Raw genomic sequence first — 25014 nt, 5'->3', positions numbered from 1 at the left:
CTAAACTAAGCTAAACTGAATTGAACTAAACTAATCTAAACTAAACCACAGTAGAGTTTGGACCTGATACTCCCTTGGCCTTTATCCATCAGTCAGAAGGTGGGGCAGGGCAGGTGGGGCAGGAGCCAGTATCTATCCACTCTTCAGCTAATGAGCCAACTGCTGTCCCAGATGGACTTACTCTTAACCTGAACCCTCAGAGGCTGTTCTAAGGTTAACTTCTGATTAAGTAGCTGTCAACTCAATATGCTCATTTATTAATATTTAATACACGTCTTCAGTCAGAGGTTGTGTACAGTTTGGTGGTGGGGGGGTGGGGGAAAGGACAAAGAAATGTTCTATTGATTTCACTTATTTTAGGTGTAACTGATACTTTAAGTAAACTTGTTTGGGTCGCTGATTTTTAAGTGTCTTCTATTCGGTACATCATTAGTGAAGCGTGTTCCATTTTAAATGTTATATTGAGCGGCACAGGGCATGAGGTTAATTCTTGAACCACCTTGCTTCTCCTGTGTCAAAGGCTTCGGACGGGCCACTATTTTGGGGAATCCCACCACGAAAAAATATATTTCAGTTCATTTGTACCGCAGAAGCATTCTACGTGCTTTACAACAAATAAATACTTTCGCAGTTTAGTTTAGGCTAGATTAAGTTAGTTTAGTGTCACGTGTAACGAGGTACAGTGAAAAAACCTTGTTGCGTGCTAACCAGTCGGTGGAAATACAATCGAGTAGTCCACAGTGCTAAAGGGAATAACGGTAGACAAAAATGTTGGAGAAACTAATGGGTGAAGCAGCATCTATGGAGCGAAGGAATAGGTGACCTTGGTACACCTGACAATAAACCGAACTAAAAGAAGTGTAAATGGACATCCTAGGCTAATATTCCAGCCTAGATACTGAGGAAGAACCACTATCAATCATTCCTAACCTATGTGAAGCTTCCTTCCTCTATAGTGTCCCATCAAACACTAACCATTGTAACTCCCCATCCCATTCCCACGCTGGCCTTTCTGTCCTGGGTCTCCTCCGTAGTCAGATTCAGGCCACACGCAAACTGGAGGATCAGCACCGCATATACCGCTTGGGCATTTTACACTCTAACGGTATGAGGTATGATTTTTCGAAGTTTAAGTAACCTCATACAACCTCCCTCCCCCTCCCCTTTTTCCCAGGATTTAAAAAAATCAAATACTAGAGGGCATAGCTTTAAGGTGAGAGGGGCAAAGATTAAAGGAGATGTGAAGGGCAAGGTTTTACACAGATGGTGGTGAGTGCCTGGATCACCAGAGACCCGGGTTCGATCCTGACTACGGGTGCTGTCTGTACGGAGTTTGCACGTTCTCCCTGTGACCTACGTGGGTTTCTCCGGGTGCTCGGGTTTCCCCCCACATTTAATCAACTTAGGTAAAATTGTAAATTGTCCCTAGTGTGTGTAGGATAGTGTTAGTGTTCGGGGATCACTGGTCAGCGTGGACTCGGTGGGCCAAAGGGCCTGTTGCCGTGCTGTATCTCTAAACTAGACAAAACATAGATTATGCAGGGAATGGAGGGGTATGGATTATGTGAAGACAGGTAAACATTGTTCTTGGCACGACCTTTGGAGGATGTAGGGGCTGTTATTGTGTTGTTCTACTCTGTATGGACAGTGTTAACACTTCAGCAACGTGTTTCGAAGGTAGCCCAGTGATTCCTGTAACTTGGAAGAATGTAAAAGAAAGGTGTTATATTAATGGAAGTCCTTTCTTTTCTGAGCTCCGCTCAGTCAAAGCTTTCACTGGCTGAAAGGTGGGGCTTTGTAGCTGTCAAGCTACTAATCTCCCAGCCCATTCATCAACACAAGGCCTCAATTGTAGGCCTTATCCTTCAGAGGTGAGGTGAATAAGGTACATTATTGACCAACACAACCCCTGACCCTTTCAAGTGTTTAGCTGCCAAAGGTGCAACAGACCATTGTAAAGGGCTTCTTCCTCTCAAAGGGCCACCTGTGGGTAACCTGAGAGCTCACCTTTATGACAGAGCAGTCCGCGGATCGCGTACGAACCTGTTGTGACAAGGGAGTGTACTAAGCTGCCCCCCACACCTTCTTCTGCACCAGCTAAATGGCAACAGCGTCAAAGGTCACACAGGGACTGGAGCTGAGGGAAAAATAGATGAGGCATGGTCAAATGGTGGAGTAGCGCATTACAGCGCCAGAGACCCAGGTTCGATCCCGACTACGGGTGCTTTCTGTATGGAGTTTGTACGTTCTCCCTGTGACTTACGTGGGTGCTCTGGTTTCTTCCCACACTCCAAAGACGTACAGGTTTATAGGCTAATTGGCATGGTAAAATTGTAAATTGTCACCAGCGCGTGTAGGATGTTGTTAGTGTGCAGGGATCGCTGGTCGGCACGGACTCAGTTGGCCGAAGGGCCTATTTCCGTGCTGTATCTCGAAACTTAACGAGACTCAATGGGCCGAATGGCCTAATTTCACTCCTATGTCTGATAATGCTACCATGCTGAGAACTATATTCTGTATTCCATATCTTCGGCTTTGCTCTATCTGTTAGACTTGAGTGTTTACGTATTGTCTAGTACAGGATAGGGGTGTGGGCCAAACGCGGGCGGGTGGGACTAGTGTAGATGGGACAGGTTGGTCAGTGTAGACAAGTTGGGCTGAAGGGCCTGTTTTATATACTGCAGGACTCCATGACTATGATTGAATAGCATGCAAAAACAAAGCTCTTCACTGTACCTCAGTACACGTGACAATACAATAAAGATCTTTCCCAAACCATCTGATAGCAAGGATTAGACTTCACTGAAGCCACCCAGATAACTCATCACATACTGGGGACCTTACCCATGTTTTTGCAGTTTTTAAACCACCCATCCCTTCTACATTGGAGGAACAACGCCTCATACTTCGCTTGGGCAGCTTACAACAATATGAATATTGATTTCGCTAACTTCAAGTAACCCTTGCACTCCCTTTCTCTCCGCCCCTCCCCACCCAAGTGGTTATACCAGCTTCAAAGTTGTCTCAGTGTAACTCCCTGTACCTGTCTCCTTTATCATCCATTACTTATGTTCAATATCTCACACCACTGTCTATATCTCACTACCCTTTCCCCCTGGCTTTGAGTCTGAAGAAGGGTCTCGACCCGAAATGTCACCCATTCCTTTTCTCAATCGACAATATGTGCAGGCGTAGGCCATTTGGCCCTTTGAGCCAGCACCTTTTCTCCAGAGATGTTGTCCGACCCACTGAGTAACTCCAGGATTTTGTGTCTGTCTTCCTTCCGAATGCCTCGTCGGCCTTGTTTAGCTGCAGTAGCGTGCATTCTATGGCTGGAGTCTTGACATCTAATGGCAGGGAAGCTTCTGTCTAAGGTGGCAGCTTCTTCTTGCACTGTCACAGTTTGATTGTTTACACACTACTCCAGGTACTTGAACTACAGGGTATGCCGGCCAAGCTCCCAGAATAGCAGGAGGGCAGGACGTGTGAGAGTTCAGTGTTTAATCCACAAAGACAACGAGTTTTGTAAAGGAGCTTTGCATTCTCCCACTCATCCACAGGCTCTGGTTTCTCCTCTGCCCAAGGCAATCTCATTACTTGAAGACAATAGTTCTGTAGCCTTGACTGAAGAGTTTGCAGAAATGCATCACTAAGAGGTCTAGTGCCAAGTTACAAAATACACATAAAAATACTTCCATTTTATAACAGGCTTTAGAATGCTCCTAAGAGCTTAACAAGCAGCGGCAAACTTGAAACAACTCGTCTGTGCCAACCCAGATTCCATATTAGATTATGGGATAGCAGAATTAGGCCATTCAGCCCATTAAGTATACTCCACCATTCAATCATGGCTGATCTATCTCTCTCTCCTAACCCCATAACCTCTGACACCCGTACTAATGAAGAATCTATCTCTGCCTTAAATGCATCCACTGACTTGGCCTCCACCACCTTCCGTGGCATCGTTGAGAAATGTCGGACTAGCGATGAGCCAATGGAGCAAGCTAGAGCGGTTGAATGGCCTACTCCTGTTCCTCTTCAACCTCTGATTTGCCACAATATTGCCAGACCACTGTTCCTTGGTAAAAAACAAAGCTTCAAATTGGCACTGTTGGACTGCAGTGAGATTGAGTCTGACTCCATCAAACTCCCTTTATAATTGCGTTTTACCAACTCCATAATTAAAATGTAGACAATGATCCATTCTTCATACTTACAAACTGTGACAAACTTACACTTAAAATAAAAAATACACACTCATCAAAATGATAGAAATTTTATTACAAATGATACCAAACAGATGAAAGGTTGACATTGGGAAATTGACAGTCAATAAACGAACACCGAGCCTTTATTTACCCCTATTTTTGCCCAACTCTATAAGTTACAAATCTCTCAAGACGCTGGCCATTCATTTGCCCGTGATCAGCGGGTTCCTGAGTACGACGATCACAGAGTCTCCCCGAAGGAACATCTTGGAGATGTATCGGTCCTTGTTGACTGGTTTTGACTTCTTCTTGCCCTTCCCACTCTTGGGCACCTCGGTCCACATCTCCTTTACGTTTTCTAACACCATGTTGCAATGTCTGAAACAGGAAGACGGGGGACAAGCGGTCAAGTCTTTTTCAGAAGAAAAACCTTTCCATGAGGCGTCAGGCTACTCACCCACGCAACACACATTCAGGTCCGCTAGAAAGATTTCAGGTTTTTAATATTTCTTGTATCTGTTGAGAGAAGAGAGGAGCCTAACACTGAAACCCCTGGTGTGTTGGAAGGAACTGCAGATGCTGGTTTAAAACCAAAGATAAGACACAAAAAGCTGGAGATACTCAGCAGGTCAGGCAGCATCTCTCCATATATGCTGCCTCACCCGCTGAGTTACTCCAGCATTTTGTGTCTACCTTCGATTTTATCCAGCATCTGCAGTTCTTTCTCACAGGGTTTTCTCTTCGTTGCCTCCAATTCTTTTGCCAATCACCTGAAAGGATGTGCCCTTTGATTACGGACCCGTCAGTCTATTACAACTTGCCGAAATTCAGCTTCCCTGCCTGAAGACAGAGTGGGGCCTCGCTCATGTCAAATAGCCCTTGCCTTTCCCTCTCTCCATCCTCTCTCCCTTCCCAGTTCTACCACCAGTCTTACTGTATCCAACTACATTCTATCTCTATCCTGCCCACTACCGACATCAGTCTGAAGAAGGGTCTCGACCCGAATCGTCGTCCATTCATTCTCTGCAGAGATGCAGCCTGTCCCGCTGAGTTACTCCAGCATTTTGTGTTTACCCTATTTAGCTCAGTTTAGTTTAGAGATACAGCGCAGAAACAGGCCCTTCGGTCCACACCGACCATCGATCCCCGCACACTAACACTATCCTACACACACTAGGGACAATTTTTACATTTACCAAGCCAATTCATCTACAGACCTGTACGTCTTTGGAGTGCAGCAAGAAACCGAAGATCTCTGCGAAAACCCACGCGGGTCACGGGACGAACGTACAAACTCCCTATAGACAGCACCCATAGTCGGGATCGAACCCAGGTCTCTGGTGCTGCAAGTGCTGTAAGGCAGCAACTCTACCGCTGGGCCACGGGGACCACCCTAAAATCTATTGCTTTAGATTTTTGTAAGAAAGACAAGTGCAAGCACCAAGTAACAAATGGGATAATTCTGTTCATACACTGACTGGGAAGATTTATTAACTTTTGCAGAAATTAAACCCATCAAACTCACTGCACCCTTTCATCTTCAGGCAGTGTTGGAATGTGTCAAATTCCTTTTTAAAAAAGGACCATAATTTATGTCATTATTTAAAGTTATGATTTAGAGTGTGCCCAGAGCAGCGAACCTGGAAGCAAGTGAGTGGTCTAGAAGGAGTTATGTGGAGTAGTTTGCATTGCTTGCAGTAACCACCCTGTTTTACACAGTCAGAGCAAGCTGCTGTAATGAAGGCTTATCACAACTGATGTGAGCTGTAACCTGATGTGGACAGCTCTCTCTGGAGGAGCAGGATCTACACCACTTGTGAAGCCTACAGTTAAACTACAACACATCCTCTGCAGATGCGCAAAAAAGAAATTATACATATCACGTTTCACAATTTGACTGATGAAACCAAGTTACTTAAGCTATGCTGACAAGCTATGTGCCAACAAGACTAGTCATGCAAACTCTTGAAGCTGGAACATGCCTATCAACGACATCTCAATGTGTAGGAAGGAACTGCAGATGCTGGTTTAAACCGAAGATAGACACAAAAAGCTGGAGTAACTCGGGACAGGCAGCATCTCTGGAGAGAAGGAATGGGTGACGTTTCAGAAGCCTGAACAAGTGTCATCCATTCCTTCTCTCCAGAGATGCTGCCTGTCCCGCTGAGTTACTCCAGCATTTTTGTGTCTAATGACATCTCACTATTTCTTTACGTTACATAAAACGGCCACAGATTTTGTCACGAGTCGGCTTTACATGGCAAGGTACTTGGAGGTCCGATGTGAAACAAAAGATGACAGACAGTCAGGCAGACCACAGAAATGAATACATTGTCAGTGAGGGTGAGTGATGCAAATCCATTTGTTGTGCAGTCATTTCAGAAATGTCACTGGACCAGAATGTTGTGTTTTGGTAAATTAGATACAACCGCAGAATAAAACTCCCAGTAACAAAACAACATTTCCCCCCCTCCCCCCCCCCCCCATTGTGAGAACAAAGCTGTGAATCATTCGAAAAAGGTACTGAATCATGCTGAATGGTACAGTTTAATTCAGTGCTCTGTGTTCAAGTGTACAAGTCTGTGTGTACCCAGGTAGAGAGGGGGGAACTGCGTTCAAGTCTGTGTGTACCCAGGTAGAGAGGGGGGAACTGTGTTCAAGTCTGTGTGTACCCAGGTAGAGAGGGGGGAACTGCGTTCAAGTCTGTGTGTACCCAGGTAGAGAGGGGGGAACTGCGTTCAAGTCTGTGTGTACCCAGGTAGAGAGGGGGGAACTGCATTCAAGTCTGTGTGTACCCAGGTAGAGAGGGGGGAACTGCTTTCAAGTGCACAAGTCCCTGTGTACCCATGTAGAGAGGGGGAGACTGGTGGTGGAGAGGCTGCTGAAGCACCTGAAAGCCCTTGCGGAGGATGAAGCTGCAGATGTTGGCTAAACCAGCGGGAGGCACGGTGGTGCAGCGGGTAGAGCTGCTGCCTCACAGCGCCAGAGGCCCGGGTTCCATCTCGACTACATGTGCTGTCTGTACGGAGTTTGCACTTCTCCCCGTGACCTGCGTGGGGTTTCTTCGAGATCTTCGGTTCCCTCCCACACTCCGAAGACGTACACGTTTGTAGGTTAATTGACTTGGTGTAAATGTAAATTGTCCCTCGTGAGTGTAGGATAGTGTTAGTGTGCAGGGATAGCTGGTCAGTGCGGATGCGGGGGGGGGGGGTGGGGGGGGGGGGGGGGGAGAGAGTGCTTCTGTGCTGTATCTCTAAAGTAAGACAAAAATGCAAGTAAGACAAAAAGAGACAGAGAGAGAGACAGAGAGAGAGAGACAGAGAGAGACAGACAGACAGACAGAGAGAGTGCCAGAGAGAGAGAAGTGCCGATTGAGTAAGTGCCCTTCCCTGAGGCACAGTTCAGTAATGTGATCTTCAGGTGACACAGTGTTAAATTAGGAATTCTAGTCAGTTCTAATGGAGCCCCTGTGGCAATTAACTACTGTAGCTCATAAAAAAATGTCAATGTCATCTTTCTTGCGCACATATCTCAATCCTACATTATTTGGAGGTCAAAGAAGAACTATTATACAGCTCTTATACCAGCAGATGTTATGGAGAAACTCAGATTCCAATCCACCGGGTTATTCTGGCAGAGATTAATGTTATGTTATAGCCCATGGCATAAAATATACACCTGAGAAAATACTACTCCTTTCACATGGCTTTTTTTTTGTGCAGTGAAGGAGAACAAGTAATCAGAAAATGACTACCTGTCGAAGGCCTTGACCCTGCCAAGCAGCTTCTTATTGTTGCGACAGTTGATAAGGACCTGTGTGTTATTTTTGACAGACTGTGTCAGGACGGAGAGGGGCCCTGTGTTAAACTCCTCCTCCTCTCTCTTCTGGAGCTCCTCGGGAGTCATCTCACTCTTGGGCTTGTTTAGCAGACTCCTAGGATAGAAAGAACAAAAATAGTTTGTGTGACAGGAAGGTAGACAAAAAAATGCTGGAGAAACTCAGCGGGTGAGGCAGCATATACGGAGAGAAGGAATAGGCGACATTTCAGGTCGAGACCCTTCTTCAGACCGATGTTGGGGGTGACCTGCATCGTGAATGATAGGATGTTACGGAATGATGTAGTGCAGAGGGATCCAGATTACAGGTGCACAGTTCCCTGAAAGTGGCATCACAGGTAGATAGTGTGGCGAAGAGGCTTTCGGTACACTGCCCTTATCCAGACAGGGTATTGACTATAGATGTTGAGACGAGTAGGAAGGAATGCAGATGCTGGTTTAAACCGAAAATAGACACAAAATGCTGGAGTAACTCAGCGGGACAGGCAGCATCTTTGGAGAGAGGGAATGGGTGACGTTTTGGGTCGAGACCCTTCTTCAGATGTTGAGATGTTACATTACAGTAGTATAAGACATAGGTGTAACCATATTTGGAGTACTGTGTTCAAGAAGGAACTGCAGATGCTGGAAAATCGAAGGTAGACAAAATTGATGGAGAAACTCAGCGGGCGAGGCAGATTCTATGGAGCGAAGGAAATAGGCAATGTTTCAGGCCAAAGCCTTTCTTCAGACCCTTTTGGAGTATTGTGTTCAGTTTTGGCCGCTCTGCTATTGGAAGGATGTCATCAAGCGGGAAAAAGTGCAGAGAAGATTTACGAGGTTGTTGCCAGGCCTCAACAGCATACGCTATAGGAAGAGCAAGCTAGGACTTTATTCCTTGGAGTGAGGGAGGTTAAGGGGTAACTTTATAGTGGTGTATAAAATCATAAAGGGAAACCGCAACCAGAGATGGTTTGAGCAACAATATTAGCAGCGGCATTGTGGCAGAGTTGCTGCCTTACAGCACCAAAGACCCGGGTTTGATCCTCACAACGGATGCGGTCTGTACAGAGTTTGCTGTGACTGTGTGGGTTTTCTCCAGGTGCTCCAATTTCCTCCCACACTTCAAAGATGTACGGGTTTGTAGGTTTATTGGCTTCGGTAAAATTGTAAATTGTCCCTAATGTGTAAGACAGTGCTTGTGTGCAGAGTGATCGCTGGTTGGCATGGACTCGGTGGGCCAAAGGGCCTGTTTCCACGTTGTTTCCACGCTGTATCGCCGGTCAATATCAGCAACTAGACGGGGCTTTAGTTAAAATGCAAATGAAAGAATGAGGTACATGAGCATCTGCAGAGTGCAGTGCTGGGTGTTATATTCCAACCATTGACACATTCAAACGCTCGAGGCAGTGCAGAAAAGAGTGTCAGTAAGGTAATCGTGGAGTTGTAATGAGCAATGGCATGGATATGGTTCATCTAAATTAGGTTGTAAAAATTGGACAAGGGGCAGGTGTGAACTAGTAAAACACAAGATGCAAGATATACTCTTGGAAATAATATTTGCAATGAGAGCCATATGATTTACAACATGGAGAACTTTCAAATAAGATTTATAATACAAAACGTTGCTTAAAAGCAAATGATGGAAATTCTTTGTAGGTCTATCTGAGGAAAGAAAGAGTTAATAATGCAGATCAGAGCTGTTTCTCTTTCTACAGCGGTGACCTGACCTGCTAAATATTCCCAACATTTCCCGTTTTTATTTAAGGTTTATAACTGTTTACATAGATGAGACAAAGCAAATTGGAAAGGGTAATAGAATGATGTGCAGAATAGAAACAGGCCCTTCTGTCCTGTATATCCACGCCAACCATCAACCTCCCATGTACACTAATCCTGCATTAATCTAATTTCCTTTCTCCCCGCATCCGTAACAACTGCCCTGAGAATCTGCCCGTCGCCTGTACATTTGGGGGGCAATTTACAGCATCCAATCAACCTACAATCTGCATGTCTTTCCCAGGAACCCCCAGCGCACTGGAGAAAGCCTCGTGGTCACAAGAGGAATATGACAGCTCCTCACAGACAGCATTCAAGATCAGAAATGAACCTGGGTCTCGGGTACTGTCAGGCAGTGGCTCTACCAGCTGTGCCACATTCATAGAAACATAGAAAATAGGTGCAGGAGTAGGCCATTCGGCCCATCGAGCCTGCACCGTCAATCAATATGATCATGGCTGATCATCCAACTCAGTATCCTGTACCTGCCTTCTCTCCATATCAGCCTCACTTATTTGTAAAATATATCAATAGTTTGGATGAAGGGAATAAGTCTCCTTAAGCCAAATTTACAAATTTTATAAAGTAGCCAAAACAAAATTTACAGCAACTTACAAAGATTATGCAAGTTGACAAGTTGTGAGAAAGTCACACAAAGTAATTTCGTTAAATTAAATGAGTGGACATTGAATGTAAAGGGGAGAAGAAATGTGAGATTGTCCACTATGGAAGGAAATATGAAAAGACAAAATTATTGGGCGGCACGGTGGCACAGCAGTAGAGTTGTTGCCTTACAGCACTAGAGATCTCGGTTCGATCCTGACTACAGTTGCTGTCTGTACAGTTTGTACTTTTTCCTCGTGACCACATGGGTTTTCTCTGGAAACTTGGGATTGGTTTTCCTGGAACAAAATGTTCAGCGGGAAGATGTGCCTGGCAGGAAGAGCTCGGGTAGTTAGAGTGGATGGAGGCTTAACGCATCAGGCATGGGGAAGTTCAAGATCATCGTCAACATTCTCCCCTCTCCCTGAGCATATTGGCAAAACGATCAACCAATCCAAGTTTGGTTTCTCCAACAAGGGGTAACCATTGTGAACACCAAATGCTGCACAAAAGCAGGCTCGTTGTTTGGCCAATATACCCCTAAAGTGAGAGATGTAAATGTTAGACACCATGGAATCAGGACATTTGGCCCAACGCGTCCATGCCATCCAAGATTCCCCATCAAAGCAGTTCTATTTGCCTGTGCTTGGGCCGCATCCCTCTTAAGCTTGTAGCTTGAGCCCACCAAGGTGCCCAGTCTGCAGTTCTTGGTTTCTTGGTCCTCCAAAATATTCCAAATGGAATTTAAACTGGGGGTGGTGGAGGGAGGACTTAAGCCAGAAAGGGTTATTGGGAAGAAAGAGCTACTTTATATTTAGTTGCATCTGGTTGGGTAACTATAGTAGGGTGTAGATTATTCCATGCTTTAATTGTGCGGGGGAAGAACGAATTGCTGTAAACATCTGTCCTTGTAGCTGGGATCACAAATTGGATCGAATGCCCTCGTCTGCTCCTAATTGGTTTGGGTTTGGTGTAGGTCTTGTGATCTATGTCAAGCTGACCATTTAACATTTCGTAAATACAGGTCAAACGGTGAGCTTCACGTCTGTCTTGGGGAGGGTTCCACCCCAGAGAATTCAGAAGTTTGGTGACACTCGCTTTTCTCTCATAGGTGTTAGTAACAAATCGAGCTGCCTGTCTTTGGAAGAAATGTTTTTATTTATGTATGGGTCCCATGCTGCAACTGCATAGTCCAAATGAGGTCTAACGAGTTGGATGATCAGCCATGATCATATTGAATGGCAAATGGTGCAGGCTCGAAGGGCCGAATGGCCTCTACTCCTGCACCTATTGTCTATGTTTCTATGTTAAGTGCAGGTAGGTAGCTGGTGTAGTGTAGATGGGGCATGTTGGTCGGCGAGGGCAAGTTGCACTGAAGGGCACTATTGTCTATGTTTCTATGCACCAGTCCCAATGGGGCCCTTATCCATCTAAATCATTCCTCTCCATGTACCCTCCTCACCCCCATCTCATCCATGACAACTAAGGAGCTCCGTCTAAGACAGTCCCCATTCTAACCCTCTCCTGCCCGTGTTTACAGCCGCAACGTGAGGTTGAGGACAGACACTGGGTGGATGTGGACACCTGGAGTTGGACTCAATCCCTCAGAAATCTCCAACCAAGGGAGGTCTCGGCCCCAACAACCTGTTGGCGAGCGCGGGAGAGGCCGCCCGGAGCCTGGAGCCCAGATCCCGGCCCCGGGCCCAAACCCAGGCCGGGGTAGCCGGCGCCGCGGCCTACACACTAGGCCTCATCCATCCATCCATTCATTCATTCATCCATGAATGCCGCCGCCGCCGGCCTGTCCTCCCTCCCTCTCTCCCTCTCTCCTGCCGCCACTAGGCCTCCAGAAGCCGCGCCCTCGCCCAGGCCCCAGACTCACATGTTTTCTCGCCGTCTCTCCGCCGCCGCTTCTACCCGTAACCGCGCCTCGACCGCCGCCGGAAGAGATAGGCCCACTTCCTGCTGTAGGGCTGCTGGGAGTTGTAGTCTCATGCGTGTGGGGCTGCTGGGAGTTGTAGTCTACAAAGCGTCCGTTGCCGGAAGCGACGCTCCACTTCCTGCGCTGGGGGGATGGGGCTGCTGGGAGTTGTAGTCAACAAGCGTGTGGGGCTGCTGGGAGTTGTAGTCGAGACGCATCGCCGTTGCCGGAAGCTAGCTCCACTTCCTGCGTCGAGGGATGAGGCTGCTGGGAGTTGTCAACAAGAGTGTGGGGCTGCTGGGAATTGTAGTCTTATGCGCATCGCCGTTGCCGGAAGCTAGCTCCACTTCCTGCGTCGAGGGATGAGGCTGCTGGGAGTTGTAGTCTACTAGCGTGTGGGGTTGCTGGGAGTTGTAGTCTAACGCATCGCCGTTGCCGGAAGCTAGCTCCACTTCCTGCGTCGAGGGATGAGGCTGCTGGGAGTTGTAGTCAACAATTGTGTGGGGCTGCTGGGAGTTGCAGTCGATACGCGTCGCCGTTGCCGGAAGCTAGCTCCACTTCCTGCGCCTGGGGAGGGGGGCTGCTGGGAGTTGTAGTCTTCATGCGAGTGGGGGCTGCTGGGAATTGTAGTCCACACAAACTCAACAATGAGCAGGCCTGTAGATTGGGGGTACACAAAAAAGCTGGAGAAACTCAGCGGGTGCAGCAGCATCTATGGAGCGAAGGGAATAGGCAACGTTTCGGGCCGAAACCCTTCTTCAGACTGTAGATTGGGGTCTGGGAGTTGGAGGGAAGGGGGAATCACAGTGTGGTGGTGGGGGGGTAGTGAGAGGGGAGGTTGCTAAACTGTCTGTAGATTTATTGCTTGTATAAATTGCCCCTTCTTCTTTCCTGTGGCGTGCACAGCCTAAAGTTGTTGGACAACTTGTTCTATTTGATCTTCCGTTTGTGCACGTCGAGTTGATTGCATTATGCCCCTGTCCCACTTAGGAAACCTGAACGGAAACCTCTGGAGACTTTGCACCCCACCCAAGGTTTCCGTGCGGTTCCCGGAGGTTTTTGTCAGTCTCCCTACCTGCAACCTCCGGGAACCGCGCGGAAACCTTGGGTGGGGCGCAAAGTCTCCAGAGGTTTCCGTTCAGGTTTCCTAAGTGGGACAAGGGCAGAAGTCGACACAGGGCGGACCACGTGGAGGTTGCAATCTTCCACCCCAAAATTGCCCCCTGATGTGTAGGATAGACCTAGTGTGCAGGTGTGCAGGTCGGCACGGACTTGGTGGTCCGAAGGGCCTGCTTCCAGGCTGTATCTCTAAACTAAACTAAAATAGTCCCAGGCTATGCACCTTCGCATAACTCAAACCCTCCAATCCCAGCAACAATTTCAGCTTAATCTGCAACTCACAAACCCACAGCTCCACAAAGTCAAAGTCACTTTTATTAGCCACATACACCCGAAGGTGCAGTGAAATGAATTTGCCAGCAGCGATACACTTAAAAAGAACACACAATACACAATCAAATTTAACACAAACATCCACCACAGCATTCATTCACTGTGGTGGAAGGCAACAAAGTTCAGCCAGTCCTCCTTGTTCGCCCGTGGTCGGGGCTATGAACCCTCCGTAGTCGCCGCTACGGACAGCCCGATGTCCGTATGTATTATGCCCGATTATATTACTCTATTGCACCTCAAACACCTCAATTATATCTCCCTTCACCCTTTTCCACTGAAGTGCATCTGACAAAGTATACTTCCGCATTCCTGGCACCAGTCCTCAGTACCTTCCTCTAAAATTCGGACACATTTCCTGAAGTCGCTTGGAATGGGACAAAAAACTTTATCCGAGGAACAGCCAGTGATTTATAAAGGTTAAACATAACTTTTGGTTTAAACCGAAGAAAGACACGAAAAGCTGGAGTAACTCAGCGGGACAAGCAACATCTCTGGAGAGAAGGAATGGGTGACGTTTTGGGTCAAGACCCTTCTTCAGACCCGAAATGTTACCCATTCCTTCTCTCCAGAGATGCTGCCTGTCCCGCTGAGTTACCCCAGCTTTTTGTGTCTATCTTCGGTTTAAACCACCATCTGCAGTTCCTTCCCATATATCTCAGGGGAGCTTGCTGTGTGAGTGGACTGTGCATGCAGCGCTCTCTCTTTCTCTATCTCTCCCTCTCTCGTTCTATTCACTTTGTGGAATGGGTTGTCACACACACACACACACAACAATAAAAGATAATATCAGATAATTTTCTGTGCTCCAGACACAGGGAGAGATCAGCATGGCCCAATCCTAGGTGGAGACCCTCTCATTTGTGCCAACATTGTGTCAACATGCATCTCGGTTCCAAGCCTCACCTTTGTTGCTCATTCTGCAAAGATAGAGTTCTCCACTCTCTCTCCCCAGGAGGTGGATAGCACCAGGATATAATTACACATGCCCTCCAGCTGCACAGCACTCTTCACATTTATTCCTTTTATGAGATATGAGCATCACCAGTACGTTCCCGGGATGACGGGACTGACATATGATGAATGAATGGGTCGACTGGGCTTGTATTCACTGGAATTTAGAAGGATGAGAGGGAATCTTATAGAAACGCATAAAATTCTTAATGGGTTGGACAGGCTAGATGCAGGAAAAATGTTCCCCATGTTGGGGAAAGTCCAGAACCAGGGGTCACACAGTTGAAGAATAAGGGGTCGGCCAATTAGGACTGAGATGAGGAAAAACGTTTTCACCCAGAGAGTTGTGAATCTGTGGAATTCTCTGCCACAGAAGGCAGCGGAGACCAATTCACTGGATGTTCTCAAGAGAGAGTTAGATTTAGCTCTTAGGGCCAATGGAATCAAGGGATATGGGGAGAAAGCAGGAACAGGGGGGTACTGATTGGGGATGATCAGCCATGATCATATTAAATGGCGGTGCTGGCTCGAAGGGCCGAATAGCCTCCTCCTGCACCTATTGTCTATGTTTGTATGTTCCTGATTGCCCCAGAATCACAGAAACATGATGGTGCCTGACCCGCTGAGTTACTCCAGCACTTTGTGAATATCTTCGGTGTAAACCAGCATCTGCAGTTCTTTCCTGCATCATCTTTGCAATGCCAGGTGGACGGAGCTAGCCATCGCTCAGAGCTAAACCTGCAATTGGAGTCGGTGTAAAAGACACTGCGCTGATGGGGAAAATATTCAACCTTCCTTTACTAGACTCCCGTCGTTTTTGAAATGATTTATTATATCAATATGACTGCAATTAGTTTCAGACTTACAACCGCCTGTTGTTCGTTCCAATGATTTAGGGTATGGTGCTAAGTAAGTTGGTGTAGAGTTCTACCCTGAGGCTCACAGGAATGGGAACACCTCATTCCGCGCGGATGATACATTGTGAAGGCGGTTATTTTAGGAGTGGAAACACAACAGGTCAAATGACGTTCATCCCAACCTTCCCCGAGATGGTTGTGTCAGAACCTGTGGTCCTCACCTCCCACGAGATCATTGATTGAGGCTTGTGGTTGACCCAAGGGTCCAGTGTTCAGTTTGGTTTGGAAATACAGCATGGGAACAGGCCCTTCGGCCCGCCGGGTCCACACTGACCATTGATCACGTACACATCCAATCGATAACACTGGACAAGTAATGCCCCTGTCCCACTTAGGAAACCTGAACGGAAACCTCTGGAGACTTTGCGCCCCACCCAAGGTTTCCTTGCGGTTCCTGGAGGTTGCAGGTAGTGGAAGCAGGTAGGGAGACTGACAAAAACCTCCGGGAACCGCACGGAAACCTTGGGTGGGGCACAAAGTCTCCAGAGGTTTCCGTTCAGATTTCCTAAGTGGGACAGGGGCATTTTATTCCACTTTCATGTCCGCTCTCTGCATATTAGGGGCAATTAATCCACAAAGCCGCACACCTCTGGGATGTGGGAGTTAACCGGCAGTTGGTAGAGCTGCTGCCTCACAGCGCCAGAGACCCACGTTTGATCTTGACCTCGGGTGCTGTCTGTGTGGAGTTTGCACGTGGGTTTCCACGGGGGCTCTGGTTTCCTCCCACATCCCAACATTACAGGCTTGCAGGTTAAATGGCCCTCTGTAAATTGCCTCTGTATAGACAGAGAGAGATTAAGGTGTTTAAGAAGGAACTGCAGATGCTGGCAAATCGAAGGTAGACAGAAGTGCTGGAGAAACTCAGCAGGTGCAGCAGCATCTATGGAGCGAAGGAAATAGGCAACGTTTTGACCCGAAATGTTGCCAATTTCCTTCGCTCCATAGATGCTGCTGCACCCGGGAGATTAAGGAATAATACAACTAGATTGAATGCATAATCGATGGTTGGCATAGACTGGGTGGGCTGAAGAGCCGGTATCCATGCTGTATCACAAAACTAGACTAGAACTGGTCTAGATTAATGCCCTGAATAATTGATGGTGTTCTGACATACTAGAGGAGTTGGAGCCAGCAGAGATCTGCCATAATCCTAGTGAATGGCAGGCTAGGATTGATGGGCTGAGTGGCCGACTCCTGTTCCTGTTTTGTGTACATTGGGCACCTAGTGAGAAAGTGTTGAGGGAGGATGTGGCTGACTGGGGTAGCAGGACTGGGTGGGCCAAAGGGTATCATAAAACACACCATGCTGTATCATAAAACTGGGCTGAAACTGGACTTGAAAACCCGGTGTCTATTTTCCATTATTTGATCACATCTTGATTACAGCAGCTATTTCATTTTCTCACTAACTAATAAATCTTCCATATTTCAGAACAAAGAAGCTGTGATAAATGGCCAGATAATTTGTCTTCTTGACAGCTAGAATATTTTTGGCAAGGATTAGTAACTGCATTGAAGTACGGTATTGAATCTCTCATTGTTGCCTATTTCTTCATTCCATCAGTTAATGTGCAACATGTTTACCTCAGTGCTGCTTTCCTCTCTTTTCCAGCTTTCTCCCTTCTCCATCTTTCTGTCTGTCCATTCATAGAAAATAGTTGCAGGAATAAGCCATTCGGCCCTTCAAGCCAGCACCGCCATTCAATACGATCATGGCTCATCATCTAAATTCAGTACCCCCGTTCCTGCTTTCCCCCCTATATCCCTTGATTCCATTAGCCATAAGAGCTAAATCTAACTCTCTCTTGAAAGAGAATCCAGTGAATTGGCCTCCATTGCCTTCTGAGGCAGAGAATTCCACAGATTCACAACTCTCTGGGTGAAAAAGTTTTTCATCATCTCAGTGCTAAATGGCCGATCCCTTATTCTTAAACTGTGTGACCCCTGGTTCTGGTCTCCTCCAACATGGGGAATATTTTTCCTGCATCTAGCCTGTCCAATCCCTTAAGAATTGTATGTGATTCTATAAGATCCCCTCTCTTCCTACTAAATTGCAGTGAGTGCAAGCCCAGTCGACCCATTCTTTCCTCATATGTCAACATTTCCCTCCACAGATGCTGCCTGACCCACTGAGTTCTTCCTGCACTTTGTGTTTTGCTCAAGATTCCAACTTCTGCAGTCCCGATTTTTTTTAAACAAAGCCAATTAACCTACAAACCCACACGTCTTTGGAATGTGAGAGGAAACCAGAGCACCCGGAGAAAACCCACTCAGTCACAGGGAGCACATATAAGCTCCACACACACACACACACACAGCGCCTGTAGTCAGGATGGAACCCGGGTCTCTGGCGCTGTAAGGCAGCAACTCTACCACTGTGCCATCTGATTACACACTGTAAATTAAATTAGAGTAAATAATGTTATACAAATGTATTATGTTCACTTCTGCTGTTTCTGTGTTGTATGTTATGATGTGTGGTCTGTAGAAGGGTTTCGACCCGAAACGTCACCTGTACCTTCCCTCCAGAGATGCTGCCTGACCCGCTGAGTTACTCCAGCGTTTTGCGCCTATTTTCGGTTGAAACCAGTATCTGCAGTTCCTTCCTACACGTGATGTGTGATATGATACGCACTGATATTCACTTGTTGCAACCCGTCACACTGTTGATTCTTGCATGGAACATTGGGTGACTTTTTCCAACCTGTATTACATGAACCTGATACTTTGCTCCACAATATGTCAATCCAAATGAACATTAAAACATAATTAAATCTTCTCCAATGGGTTTTATAAAATGTGCTGTCTGTTAGGACATGTTTTGTAACAAAGTTAATTCCAACTTCAAGTATAAATTGACCTTTAAAAGTATTACAGTAAATTGTCATATCACTATTCAATACAATGATTCAACTTCACCTGGAATATTTTCATAACACTACATTAAGCCAGAACTTGATATTAAGGAACATAATGCTGTACTGGAGCAGATAAAGTGCCCAATAGTAATGATCTGCTGTGTAATAAACAATCCTACAATATGTGGAACAGCGGCAAACAGCAGGAAAAGACTACAAAATGTAGTAAACACTGCCCAGTCCATCATCGGCTCTGACCTCCCTTCCATCGAGGAGATCTATTGCAGTCGCTGCCTCAAAAAGGCTGGCAGCATCATCAAGGACCCACACCATCCGGGCCACACACTCATCTCCCCGCTACCTTCACGTAGAAGGTACAGGAGCCTGAAGACTGCAACGTCCAGGTTCAGGAATAGCTACTTCCCCACAACCATCAGGCTATTAAACCTGGCTCGGACAAAACTCTGAACATTAATAGCCCATTATCTGTTATTTGCACTTGATCAGTTTATTTATTCATGTGTGTATATATTTATATAATGGTATATGGACACACTGATCTGTTCTGTATTCATGCCATCTATGTTCTGTTGTGCTGAAGCAAAGCAAGAATTTCATTGTCCTATCAGGGACACATGACAATAAACTCTCTTGAATCTTGAATATAGAGCTCAGAAAAAAGACAAAACTATTTAGTCCATTCTAAGATAGATACTAAATGCTGGAGTAACTCAGCGGGACAGGCAGCATCTCTAGAGAGAAGGAATGGGCGATGTTTTGGGTCCAGACCTTTCTTCAGCCTGAGAGTCAGGGGAGAGGGAGACATAGATATAAGGAAGGGTAAGGTGTGAAAACGAGACATCAAACAGGGTGAAGCTCAAGGAAAGTATCGAATGGATACATACATATGTAGTGTTTAATTCAAGACTCCAGCATCTGCAGTTTCTCGTGTCTATATTCATCTTTGAGAATTATTTAATGTGACCAGTTTAGAGATACAGTGAGGAGATACAGTGAGAGATACACAGGCCCTTCGGCCCACTGAGTCCACGCTAGCCAACGTTCACCCATTCACACTAGTCCCATGTTATCCCACTTTCTCATCCGCTCCCTACACACCTTTGCTTCGAGTGGAACTCAGGGCAAATCATCCCATATATGAGTACAACAGGTAGTTGCACAAGACATTGTGTAGAGTTGTGGCAGCTACCGAGATAGTGCAAATTAAAAACATGAATCCCCTAAATTTCCCCCAGTGTGAAAGGAAATGAAGAGTGCTCATAGAGTCTTACAGTGTGGAAACAGTCCCTTTAGTCCAACTTGCCCACGCCGACCAACTTGCCTCATCTATACTACACCAGCTACCTACCTGCACTTGGCTTATATTCTTCTAAACCTATCCTATCCATGTATCCATTGCTGAAGAAGGGTCTCGAGTCTCGACACGAAACGTCACCCATTCCTTCTCTCCAGAGATGCTGCCTGGCCCGCTGAGTTACACCAGTGTCTCCTTCGGTTTAATAATAATAATAATAATAATAATAATAATATATTTTATTGTCATTGCACGTCAGTGCAACAAGATTTAGTATGCAGCTCCAACCAATGTCAAATAAATAAATAAACTGTGCGACGTGACCATCCGAGGGAGACAGTCCAGGGGGGATGGGGGGCACTCAGCAGGGCCGGTTCAGAGCCGCTATAGCTCTGGGAATAAAGTTGTTTCTGAGTCTGGAGGTTCAGGCGTAGAAGGCCTTGTAACGTCTGCTGGAGGGAAGTAGTTCGAACAGTCTTTTACAAGGGTGTGAGGAGTCTTTATGGATGCTGACGGCCTTCCTGAGGCACCGTGTGTGGTAGATGCCCTCCAAGGCTGGTGGCTGTGTCCCAATAAACCGGGGCATCTGCAGGTCCTTCCTACACGCTATCCATGGACCGGTGAATTTTAAACATGGTTGTGTGTACCTGCCTCAACTACCGTTTCTGGCTGCTGGTTCCAGATTCCCACCACCCTTTGTGTAAAAACAGTTGCAAGAAAAATATTCTGCACTCTGTGTCTTCACCAATTGAATAGATTATATATTGTGTCATCTCATCTGACAGGATAGCATGCAAAACAAAGATTTCCACTTTAAATTGCACACGTGAAAATAATAACTCTAAACTTTCTAAACCCTCTAACGCACAAGATGTCACACCACACCCTCATTGGATATCAACTCAACTTCTGAAACCAATCTTGCTTAAATAGTTCATAACATTGAGTATCATTAACTCTAATTGATACTATTTAAGTGGATTCGCTTAGTGAACAGAGACCAAGGAGAAAGCCCGGCTCTTGTTGGTTGCACCCGTCTCCAAGGGAGAAGGTCGTGAATGATGTTGGAGGACAATTATCCCAGTCCCCAAAACATCGCAGGAGCTCCTCAGGAAGCCCAACCATCTTCATCAACGTCAGCATTGATCCGAGCTGACTGCAGAAATAATTCATTCATTATCGTTGAAAATTGTTTCCGATGTTGGAGATGCAAGAAGATTATTCCCGATGTTGGGGAAGTCCAGAACAAGGGGTCACACAGTTTAAGGATAAGGGCGAAATATTTTAGGACCGAGATGAGAAAAATTGTTTTCACACAGAGAGTGGTGAATCTGTGGAATTCTCTGCCCCAGGAAGTAGTTGAGGCCACAGTTCATTGGCTATATTTAAGAGGAGTTAGATGTGGCTAAAGGGATCAGGGGGTATGGAGAGAAGGCAGGGATGGGATACTAAGTTGGATGATCAGCCATGATCATATTGAATGGTGGTGCAGGCTCGAAAGGCCGAATAGCCTACTCCTGCACCTATTTTCTATGTTTCTAAGACATTATCGACGAAGAGGTGCTGGTTTTTGACGGGAACAATGACGGACGCCCCCACACACACATCTCTGTCCTCAGAAAGCAAACACATGAATCATAACTAATTCAGCAATATTTATAAAACCATTTAATTTCTAATATGATTTATTTCTCATCTGAAAGTCGTGTACATTTTACAAAATAATTCGATATATTACAGTTGTAGGTGGAAAATGAATATTTTAAAGAATTGCAGACAATTATATTTATTACATCAAAAAGGCAAACAGAATATAGATAGCGTTTACAATGGAATCATGTATTGTCTTTCCGCTGACTAGATAGCACGCAACAAAAAGCTTTTCACTGTACCTCAGTACACGTGACAATAAACTGACTGAAACTTGCACCAACATTGAGAATTACTGTCCATGTCTCTCTGGGACGTTGATGGGTGATGGTTTCACCAACTCACTGTCCTCTAATCATCCATCTCTCTCTAGATCTTCCTATAGTTTTTCCGTCCAAGGACAGCGACATTTTTTTACACATTGTTTGACCAATAACTACCCTCAACCAACATTTTGATAAGTTCATAAGCTATGCAAATCATTGATATACAACCACAAACAGCGATGGGCCCAGCACCGGTTCCCGAGGCTCGACTCAAGGCTCCAGTCCGAAAAGCATTGGGCTATTAGTTCATAATGTCGTGAGTCAAGCGTTCCCAACCCGAGGTGAATTCTCGTCTACCCAGGGGGTAAGTTAGTTGGTAGACAAAATTGCTGGAGACACTCAGCGGGTGCGGCAGCATCTATGGAGCGAAGGAAATAGGCAACGTTTCGGGCCGAACCCCTTCTTCAGTCTGAAACGTTGCCTATTTCCTTCGCTCCATAGATGCTGCTGCACCCGCTGAGTTTCTCCAGCACTTTTGTCTACCTTCGATTTTCCAGCATCTGCAGTTCCTTCTTGGGTACGTTTGTTGATTCTCCCGGTACTCCGGTTTCCTCCCACACTCCAAAGACGCGCGGGTTTGTAGGTGAATTCTGTAAATTGTCCCAAGAGATAATTGTGGTCGGGGTGGACTCGGTGGGCCGAAGGGCCTGATTCCTCGCTGTATTCCTCCAAAGCAAACATCTCTGCCACCTGTATATTTTCATTGTCAAACCTCTCCTTCTCCACAACTCCCACAATGATATCCCAGGGATTGTGTGTGACAAAAACTGTTCATGTTGTTCGTGTCCCCCCCGTGTTAGACAGTGACACCAGGTGTTCCAACCCTCAAACTGCTCTCGCCACTTAACAAGCAAGAGAGAGAGCAGGTTTTATAAGTATCCAAATGATTCCTGAATCTCCTGAGGCCCCAATGAGTGGCGAGTCAATTGTATGATCGTTTAAACAAGTACTCACTGGAGTCTGAAGAAGGGTTTCGGCCCGAAACGTCGCCTATTTCCTTCGCTCCATAGATGCTGCTGCACCCGCTGAGTTTCCCCAGCAATTTTGTGTACCCTCACTGGAACGTAGGTTGATTCCAACTCTCCTGGAGATTCGCTTCTGACACCATTTTGGTTTTATGTCAATGGAAACCCAATACAGGGCTTAACTACACTGGGTCAGTGGGTAGAGCTGCTGCCTCACAGCGCCAGAGACCTGGGTTCGATCCTGACCTCGGGTGCTGTCTGTACGGAGTTTTTGTACGTTCTCCCCGTGACCTGCGTGGGTTTTCTCCGGGTGCTCCGGTTTCCTCCCACACTATAAACACGTGCGGGCTTGTAGGTAAATTGGCTGCTGTGTGTGTAGGATAGTACTAGTGTGCGGGGTGACCCGGACTCGGTGGGCCGAATGGCCTGTTTCCGCGCCGTATCTCTAAACGAAACTGAACAAGGTCAAAGGGAGAAAGTTTAAGGGAGATTTTCAGGGCAAAACATAGAAAATAGGTGCAGGAGTAGTCCATTCGGCCCTTCGAGCCATTCAATATGATCATGGCTCATCATCCGGAATCAGTGTTCAAAAGGGAACTGCAGATGCTGGAATATCGAAGGTACACAAAATTGCTGGGGAAACTCAGCGGGACTGGCAGCATCTCTGGTGAGAAGGAATGGGTGACGTTTCGGGTCGAGACCCTTCTTCGGGTTAGTTTACGCTGGCATTTTGTACAGCACAGACATTGTGGGCCGAAGGGCCTCTTCCTGTACTGTTCTATGTTTTATTTTATCATACACGTCGTCATTCACTGGAATTGTCGGTTTAATTACATCCGAATTTCTGACAAAGAATGATCTTTTATTTATCGAAGATAGACACAAAATGCTTGGAGCAACTCAGCTGTCCACGAAATACGAGGTGCTGTTCCTCCAATTTGTGTGTGGCCTCAATCTGGCAATGGATGAGGCCCAGGACAGAAAGTTTCCCCCTCCCTCGATTCTCAGTCTGAAGAAGGGTCTCGACCCGAAACGTCACCTATTCCTTTTCTCCAGAGATGCTGCCTGTCCCGCTGAGATACTCCAGCATTTGGTGTCTATCTTTTGTGTAAACCAGCATCTGCAGTTCCTTCCTACATATTTAATTTATCAGCAGTTTTGTGAACAATTTTGTCGAAGTCAAAGAGTGGTACAGCGTGGAAACTGGCCCTTCGGCCCAACATGCCCCATCTACATTAGTCCCACCTGCCTGCATTTGGCCCATATGCCTCTAAACCCGAAGGTAGACAAAAATGCTGGAGAAACTCAGCGGGTGCAGCAGCATCTATGGAGCGAAGGAAATAGGCAACGTTTCGGGCCGAAACACTTCTTCAGACCTCTAAACCCGTCCTATCCATGTACCTGTCCAAATGTTTTTCAAACCTGTGCCAGTGCGATAGATTTTGAGTTTTGAGTTAATTTAGAAGGTGGACAAAAATGCTGGAGAAACTCAGCGGGTGAGGCAGCATCTATGGAGCGAAGGAAATAGGTGACATTTCGGGTCGAGACCCTTCTTCAGACTGTTACTTTACTAGATTTTCCATGTTGAAAGAACCACTGCACATGCCCTGAAAGCGATGGACAGCACCCTGATGCAGCACTGGAATTTTTACTATTGTATTGTGAATAAAATATATACACAATATAAACTCCCTCGAGTTTAATTTAATTTATTTCTTCGAAGAAGGATTCCGACCCCAACGATTATCTGTCTATTTCCCTCCACAGATGCTGCCTGACCCACAGAGTCCCTCCAGCACCGTGTTTTTGGCTCAGGTTTGCATCATCTTGTGTCTTCTTGGGTAAAACGATGAGAAAGGTGCAGAAATAATAATGTTGATTAATATACGAGGGTCGGAACCAAGAATCCAAACTACCAGACGCAGTAACAGGAACTGGTATAGTTACAGTGTCTTTGCTTTCAATCAGCGGGTTACCAGACCCCAAACGTCAGCCACAGCCCGTGGTTTACACGAGCTAATTTTATGAGGTTTGTATTTCTATTTAGTTTAGAGATACAGCGTGGAAACAGGCCCTTCGGCCCACCGAGTCCGTGCCGACCAGCGATCAACCGTTCACACCAATGGACTATTATATACTATGTGTGTGTCCTTGTGGTGCAGGTTGGTTAAGCTGCAGCAGGTAACAATTTCACTGTCCCATTGGCGGTACAAATGACAAATAAACGCTCCTGTATTACAATCCTGAAGAAGT

The 25014-nt window shown here is 46.2% G+C and overlaps 1 protein-coding gene across 1 annotated transcript; it reads right to left on the bottom strand.

Annotated features, from left to right (window-relative positions):
- Window positions 1-4260: 4260 nt before the first annotated feature.
- Window positions 4261-12412, bottom strand: snrpd2 (small nuclear ribonucleoprotein D2 polypeptide). The gene is made up of 3 exons (XM_033014310.1): window positions 12289-12412; window positions 7963-8142; window positions 4261-4586 (listed from the first exon to the last, which is right to left on the bottom strand). The coding sequence occupies exons 1-3, from the start codon at window positions 12399-12401 to the stop codon at window positions 4412-4414; spliced, it is 468 nt and encodes a 155-aa protein (XP_032870201.1). The 5' UTR covers window positions 12402-12412; the 3' UTR covers window positions 4261-4411.
- Between the last annotated feature and the right edge of the window lie 12602 nt (window positions 12413-25014).

The sequence above is a fragment of the Amblyraja radiata genome, chromosome 41 (genome assembly GCF_010909765.2).
Source record: "Amblyraja radiata isolate CabotCenter1 chromosome 41, sAmbRad1.1.pri, whole genome shotgun sequence".
Classification (NCBI taxonomy): Eukaryota; Metazoa; Chordata; class Chondrichthyes; order Rajiformes; family Rajidae; genus Amblyraja; species Amblyraja radiata.
Note: the sequence above shows the minus strand (reverse complement) of the source record. Positions and strands in the feature narration are given on the sequence as shown.

Coding starts and splice junctions, on each gene's coding strand:
- snrpd2 (XM_033014310.1), bottom strand. CDS start 12,401: ATGAGACTACAACTCCCAGCAGCCCTACAGCAGGAAGTGGGCCTATCT. Junction 8,143..12,288: donor GAGAGACGGCGAGAAAACAT/GTGAGTCTGGGG, acceptor TTTCTATCCTAG/GAGTCTGCTAAACAAGCCCA. Junction 4,587..7,962: donor AGGGTCAAGGCCTTCGACAG/GTAGTCATTTTC, acceptor TTCCTGTTTCAG/ACATTGCAACATGGTGTTAG.